Here is a 7,500-nt window from a genome sequence, read left to right on the forward strand (position 1 = left end):
TTTTGTGACGTTAAAATAAATAAAAAATTCATCACTTTTTTCCCAGATAAAACCTTTTCACTGTAACATTTGCATTGTGGGTGAAGATGCTGCTGTGGGTGAAGATGCTGCTGTCTCAGATCTACGTGTAAAGCCGTATGATATGTTGATAGAATAACGATATCATGATGAATGATGTCACAATACACTTTCCTGGGTATTGGGATTGATTTTTCTCAAACGGAGTTTAATTTTATATCAAACTAAAAATTGTAATATATGTTTTTATCAGACACTCGATATACAAGTTTTATATCATGCCTTTCACTGACTGTATTCGTAAAACACTCCCAAACGTGTGGTTTGAGCTGGTTGTCATAGTAACAAGTCCAGCAGCAGTGTTGAAGATTCAGCTTCGTTAGGATCAGGTGTCTCAGCAGAGCCGGCAGACGTGCTGATGGTCAGAAAAATCCTGACGCAGCTTTAGAACGTTGTCTTTAAGAGATGATGGATGTGGAGAGGATCATAACATCTCAGTGAAGATCTTGTGACTCTGTCCATCTCTAGATGAGTCCTGATTGGTGTCACTGTTACCAACACAGAGCTGTTTATCTTCCTCTAAAGTTTTTTTTTCCTTTTACAGCTGCTTATTTATTTTAAAAAAAAACATGAACTTTTATGTGTTTATAGCAGCATTAAAGGTGCGGTCTCCGTTGTTTGAAAGCCAATGTTGACATTTGAAATCACCAAAAAAAACACGCCCCTAACCCAAACAGGTCCCACCCCTGTATCGATAGCTCCGCCCACACATACATACGTAACCCAGGCGACTAACAGAAAGAAACGTGTCTTTATCGTAGCTGAAGGGAAGAACAATACGATTGTAGATAAACAAACAAGCAAAAATGCCACACAAGCATAATGATGTAAAGGACAAAGGCATATATTAGTTCTGTGTAACAAAGCAAAACCAACGTTACTCACCTATCGAGAAGGAAAAAAGCGCCTCGGCGTCTTAAGTAAAGTCGGCCACATATTCACAGGTCGGAGTTTCCCGAGTCGATAACTCCTGAGCTAAACGCTGTTACTACACAAAACGCGGTTGTAGCTGCCTCTCTACATTACTACGATAGAAAAGAGGTGTTATTTGTGTAGTAACAGCGTTTAGCTCAGGAGTTATTGACTCGGGAAACTCCAACCTGTGAATATGTGGCCAACTTCCTGCTCCTTCAGTTCTCTCCAGCGCTGGAAAGCTGATCCTATATTAACACGTCCTACTTCTTGTCCTTATCGGAAGTCTTTCTTCTCTTTCTTTCTTTGTTTTTATCCTCCATGTCAATGTTAAAACCGCTTTCTGCTGATGTCACACATGTGCACTGAACACTCTCTCCGCCCATATTGACAAGCCCCGCCCCTTTCTGCTCATTGGCTACACGTTGGTTTTGTATTTGTTTTGTTTATCGGCCCAACTCGGTTTATCTGAAGCATTTCTCAAACAACAGAGACCCCACCTTTAATTCACAAAACTAGTTCACCTGACCAATCAGAATGCAGAATTTATAGGAGGGTGTGTCCTGAGTTAAATTGTTGTCACTGTGTTTTAGTATTATTGCTGTAAGAAGGAGGAGTCCGAGTCGGAGGAGGAGGAGCCTGACTTTGCCGTGACGTCTCGTCTGCCGCCTGTACACTCCAACCACAACATCCTGGCTCCTGCTGTCTCCCCGGTGCCCACCCCCAACGGGCCGGCCCTGTTCACGCCCCCACAGCCAACCCGCAAGCTGACCCGCTCGCAGACGTTCTGCCCGTCCTGCACACACTACGACATGCCCTTCTACCTGCAGCAGCCGGACGGCCTGAGGAACGGCGGCGAGCGTCTGAGCTTCCGCAGCGTCCAGCAGCACGAGCTGGAGCTTCCCACGCCACTGCCCACGCCGCTGCCCACACCGCTGCCCAACTACCACAAGCTCAACCTGAACCGCTCCGTCACCATGAGACAGATGTTCACACGCAGCTGCAGCATCAGCACCGATGTCTAGCGCTGGGAGAGCGTCTGACCTGCGCCCCCTGCAGGCCTGGAGCAAATCCACAGGTCCGTACAGACGCTTGGTTAGAGCTCAGGCTCAGAGGACGCTACACGGAAGGTGTAAATGTTTTAGCACACAAAACACACTCATGGAAAGTGGTGAGGAATAAAAATGTAAAAAATATTTAAATGAATTAATCCTGATGTTAGGAGGTGGTTTGGGGAAGTGAAGAAAAAAAGGCTGGAGAGAGTTTGTGTGATTGTCTCATTTTGGTCTAGAAAAGTAAAAGAAATCACAACACTTTCTTTTGTACATAAAGTTTAACTTGTCATTTTGTAACACCGGTGTTTGTGAATGTGTGTGTGTGTGTGTGTGTGTGTGTGTGTGTGTGTGTGTGTGTGTGTGTGTGTGTGTGTGTGTGTGTGTGTGTGTGAGTGAGTGTGTATGTGTGTGTGTTTGTGTGAATGTGTGTATGTGTGTATGTTTGTGTGAATGTGTGAGTGAGTGAGTGTGTGCGTATGTGTGTGTGTGTTTGTCTGAATGAGTGTGTCTGTGTGTGTGTTTGTGTGAATGTGTGAGTGAGTGAGTGTGTGCGTATATGTGTGTTTGTGTGAATGAGTGTGTGTTTGTGTGTGAGTGTGTATGTGTGTGTGTGTGAGTGAGTGTGTATGTGTGTGTGTGAGTGAGTGTGTATGTGTGTGTGCGAGTGTGTATGTGTGTGTGTTTATGAGTGTGTGTGAGAATGAGAGAGATATATTATCAGGATTAAACCATAACATACCGTGTGTGTGTGTGTGTGTGTGTGTGTGTGTGTGTGTGTGTGTGTGTGTGTGTGTGTGTGTGAATGAGTGTTTGTGAGTGAATGTGAGTGTGTGTGAGCGAGTGAGTGAGTGAATGAGTGAGTGTGTGTGTGAGTGTGTGTGTGAGAATGAGAGAGATATATTATCAGGATTAAACCGTAAAATACCGTGTGTGAGTGTGTGTGTGAGCGAGTGAGTGTGTGTGAGTGAGTGAGTGTGTGTGTGTGTGTGTGTGTGTGTGTGTGTGTGTGTGTGTGTGTGTGTGTGTGTGTGTGTGTGTGTGTGTGTGTGTGTGTGTGTGTGTGTGTGTGTGAGAATGAGAGAGATATATTATCAAGATTAAACCGTAAAATACCGTGTGTGTGTGTGTGTGTGTGAGCGAGTGAGTGTGTGTGAGCGAGTGAGTGTTTTGTGAGTGAATGTGAGTGTGTGTGTGTGTGTGTGTGTGTGTGTGTGTGTGTGTGTGTGTGTGTGTGTGTGTGTGTGTGTGTGTGTGTGTGTGTGTGAGAGAGAGATATCATCAGGATTAAACCGTAAAATAAAAATGAAAACATACAAACTGACTGAAGAGAAAAAGTGAACAAGCTCAAATTTGAGCTGCAATAAAAAGATTTGAAATAATCATAAAGTAGAAAATAAACTGAACAAAAACACGAACTTTCATTTGTGTTATTTCTTAAATTGACATTGCAGTTTATTTATCCAGAGACACGTCGATGTTTTTAATCTTATTCTGTGGGTTTATAGGATGTGATATTATCTGGAACATGTTCCTCTTTTCCTGCTGAACAGAAGCGAGGCTCTGGGCTGCAGACTCCAGTGGACTGACATCAGGTTCTTCTCAGCCTGACTGTGTGTGTGTGTGTGTGTGTGTGTGTGTGTGTGTGTGTGTGTGTGTGTGTGTGTGTGTGTGTGTGTGTGTGTGTGTGTGTTTCTTTTTGTTCCCAGAGAAAATGATTACATGATTATTTTGTTTTCAGTTACACAAATGATTCATGAGTTAGAGAAAGATTTCTTTTTAATATTTCAGATTTATTCTTTACAGGTTTAACAGTGAGGTTTTGTCCTAATGGTGATTTTCTGACTTTACAAACACCAAGTAGTCGTACTTTGTGTACTTACACACACACACACACACACACACACACACACACACACACACACACACACACACACACACACACACACACACACACGGCCAGGTAAGACGAGTAAGTGCAATGAATTTAGGGTAAATGAGTAAATATTAGACATGATTATCAGTATTAAAATCTTTATTATTATTATTATTATTATTATTATTATTATTATTATTATTATTCTGTATACTCTCGGCTTTGTTGCTGTACATTTTTGCTAGTTTCTGGGTTTCATCTTCCTGAAGTGATGTCATGTTTTAACCTGTACAACCATGAACACAATGTTGATAATAAAACTGGAGAAAATCTGACATTGCTGAATGTGTATTGAGTTTATGACGAGCCATGTGACGGGGTTGCCAGATCATCAGCCGTGTGACGGGTTGCCAGATCATCGTCCGGATCAACAAGAAATCACTAGAACTAGAAACTAGAACCCGTGACACTGTCAGACCTGGAGCTCAACGCACAAATAAACCGTTTGTTTAGTAAATAACTGCAACAGCAAAAAGATGCAACTGCAACAGCAAAAAGAGTCTCATAAGTATAAAGGATATATATTTTATTACACTGCGATAAAAAAAATCAATGTACAGATGGAGCAAAGATCATTTTTATTTACTGAACATTTTTACATCATTCTAAATCACGGAGAACTTATTTACAGAGATGTTGTGTACTGATTCTGAAAGTCAGACAAAGCCGTCAGTAGTGTGTGTGTGTGTGTGTGTGTGTGTGTGTGTGTGTGTGTGTGTGTGTGTGTGTGTGTGTCTCTAACAGGTCCGCTGACAGGTCTCTAACAGGTCATTTGATCGACAGCTAAACTGAATCCAACGACACTTTAATAAAAAAGATTGCAGGAATCCCATCACACACAGAGCAGTGAGGAAATCACGTGATCCATTAAAGAGACACGTGTAAGTGACGTGAGACAGCAGGAGGAGGGGGAGGTGTTGACACCTGATAAGTTTATTTTAAACCGTTTAAGATCAATTAATAGCTAACACAAACATTCTCCTGAAAATGACAACAACAATAACAACAAAACAGCAATAAGTAAATAACAACAACAATAATAACAATAATAGCTAACAATAATAATAACAATAATAATAACTAAATAATAATAATAATAACAATAATAAATAATAATCATAATAATCATAATAATAATAATAACAAATAATAATAATAATAATAATAATAATAATAATAATAATAATAATAATAATAATAATAATAATGTTTGTGGGATTTCATAATTTTCCCTCTAATAATGTTCTAATAATTTTAACCTCTATAAAGTTCTCCTGTGATAGATTAATTTACCCAGACTGCATTTCTCCTCTTCACACCACCCTCTAATTAATCACCTTACATTAACAAGCCATATAATAAATTACAGTCCAGATGAGAAGGAATAAAGGGGTGAAGAACCTTTTCCAGGTCACTGAAGTTCTCAATCGGTTTAAGTCTGTAAAAGAAATCTGAACTGTTCTTGACAACAGAGCTGATTGAGACTTGGTGGTAAACTTTAATGACTTTTTATTTATAAAGAGATATTAAAATGAATAATTGCACCTACCGCCCTATTATTTCCAGGTGATAGCAGGTAAAATAGAAGCAGGTAAAAATTCTGTTACATTCTACTTCCACCTGCTGGACAAATATGACACGATTGTACTTTTTTACATTCAAAACGAACCAGTTGAATAAAATTACTTCTTTAATGGGATACAATACAAAAAAAAATGCTATTTTGGGAAATTAAGAATGAACTCTTATTATAACATTATAATAAGACATTATTGCTTAATAATGCCACACTGACACGTTACTTTATGATATATAAATATAGATACATTTTCATAATGAAAAGATTTTTATTAGCAAATCTGTTAAACATAATTCTGACAGTAACTAATATGATTAGTAAAGTCATGTCTCCCAGCCTCGGATACTTCAATCGAAACCTCTCCAATATGGCGGATGCGTTGACGTGTTGCCTTCACTGGGAACAGCGTTACGTTACGTTACGTTACGTTACGTTACGTTCGTCCCCTAATTCTGGAACCACCAATAAAATCACCCGCTTTAAATAATGACGTGTTCTATTTCAAATCAAGGCGGGATCCAGTACCGTCAGAATGACGCAGAGCTAATCTCATCCAGCTAGCGATATGACCATCTGTTATAACGTCTCAAAGTAATAAATAGATCTAAATCAACTGCAGAATGGATTCTGAAACCGGACACAATGTAAAATCAGATCACGATGGCGATAAAACTTTTAAATTTACACCACAAAGAGGTGGAAGTTTGCTCGCTACAAGAAGAAGGTAAACAAACGCTTAGCATGAGCCTGAGGCGAAGGGTTGCCAGATCTAAACGATTCACGTCCTTTAAGTAAAGAGTTCATGTTGTTTATAAGTTTTAACTGTTCCAGATGTTCGAGTTTTAAACTAGTTTAAACGTATATATATATATATATTTTAAAGGTTTTTATTTTCCTAAATTCAATGTGAGTTTGTTTTCATGAGCTGATCAACTGTCATATTTATTTATTTAAATATTAAATTACATATGCATTTTATATGTGTAGTTACAGTGCTCAAAAGTATACACCCCCTCTAATGTATTTGTATATTATTAATGTGTCCATGATATCAAACATGTTCTGAGACATGTTCTGGGGAAGTCGTGGCCTAATTAAGGGGAAGTCGTGGCCTAATGGTTAGAGAGTTTGATTCTTAACCATAAGGTTGTGGGTTCGAGTCTTGGGCCAGCAATACCACCACTGAGGTGCCCTTGAGCAGGGCACCGAACCCCCCAAACTCTAACCATTAGGCCACGACTTCCCCTGAATTAGGCCATTATGCTGAATTAGAATAAATGGCTGCCCACTGCTCCGGGTGTGTGTTCACGGTGTGTGTGTGTTCACTGCTGTGTGTGTGTGTGCACTTTGGATGGGTTAAATGCAGAGAACGAATTCTGAGTATGGGTCACCATACTTAGCCGTATGTCACTTCATTTTCCTAAAGACTTATTAATAATATATAAAAACTCTCACACACACACACACACACTAGTCGAGTGAAGTCTTGATTAGAATTAGGAAAATGTCTTTCACACCGTAAACCTGGAAGTATTGTTATGGAAAAGCGGGTGATGATATCAGAGTCTTTCATTCAGAAACACAAGAATATGAGGAAAAGTGTGGAGGAAAGAAAAGTACACAAAAAAAAAGACTGCAGGAGAACTGAAAGTCAGAAAAGAAAAAATTCCCATGTTTCGTTATAAATATATTACATTGTGTTTAAACACAACATGCCCAACACTTCATAAATCTTCTCATCAAGCTGCTTCTTTTTTCTAGATGTATTAGTTATTAAAGAAGAATATTATATATTATTTATGGTTTTGTGCCATGATTTATTTCCTTATAAGTCATCCTGGGTGTGGGGTGATGTGGTGTGGTGTGGTGTGATGGGATGGGATGGGATGTGGTGTGGTGTGGTGTGGTGTGTTGGGATGTGGTGTGAGGTGATGGGGTGGGAT

The 7,500-nt window shown here is 39.6% G+C and overlaps 2 protein-coding genes across 3 annotated transcripts in view; both read left to right on the forward strand.

The window, feature by feature from the left end:
* fam163ba (family with sequence similarity 163 member B, genome duplicate a) overlaps positions 1-3,687 on the forward strand; it is a 21,089-nt gene extending 17,402 nt beyond the window's left edge. Inside the window, exons 3-4 of one of the 2 annotated variants that reach the window (XR_003443017.2) lie at positions 1,584-2,068; positions 3,551-3,687. Coding sequence is in view for 1 of the 2 variants with exons in the window: in XM_027162517.2 (XP_027018318.1) it covers positions 1,584-2,015 (432 nt within the window). In the remaining variant the exon portion in view is untranslated. Of the gene's footprint in view, positions 1-1,583; positions 2,411-3,550 lie in introns of those variants that run through there. The other variant, XM_027162517.2, reaches the window with a different exon arrangement.
* A 2,370-nt stretch (positions 3,688-6,057) lies between these two features.
* Positions 6,058-7,500, forward strand: part of swi5 (SWI5 homologous recombination repair protein) — a 4,121-nt gene continuing 2,678 nt past the window's right edge. Inside the window, exon 1 of the mRNA XM_027162362.2 lies at positions 6,058-6,281. Within this exon, the coding sequence (XP_027018163.1) occupies positions 6,178-6,281 (104 nt within the window). The 5' untranslated portion in view covers positions 6,058-6,177. The remainder of the gene's footprint in view (positions 6,282-7,500) is intronic.

Source organism: Tachysurus fulvidraco, chromosome 20, assembly GCF_022655615.1.
Source record: "Tachysurus fulvidraco isolate hzauxx_2018 chromosome 20, HZAU_PFXX_2.0, whole genome shotgun sequence".
Taxonomy (NCBI): domain Eukaryota; kingdom Metazoa; phylum Chordata; class Actinopteri; order Siluriformes; family Bagridae; genus Tachysurus; species Tachysurus fulvidraco.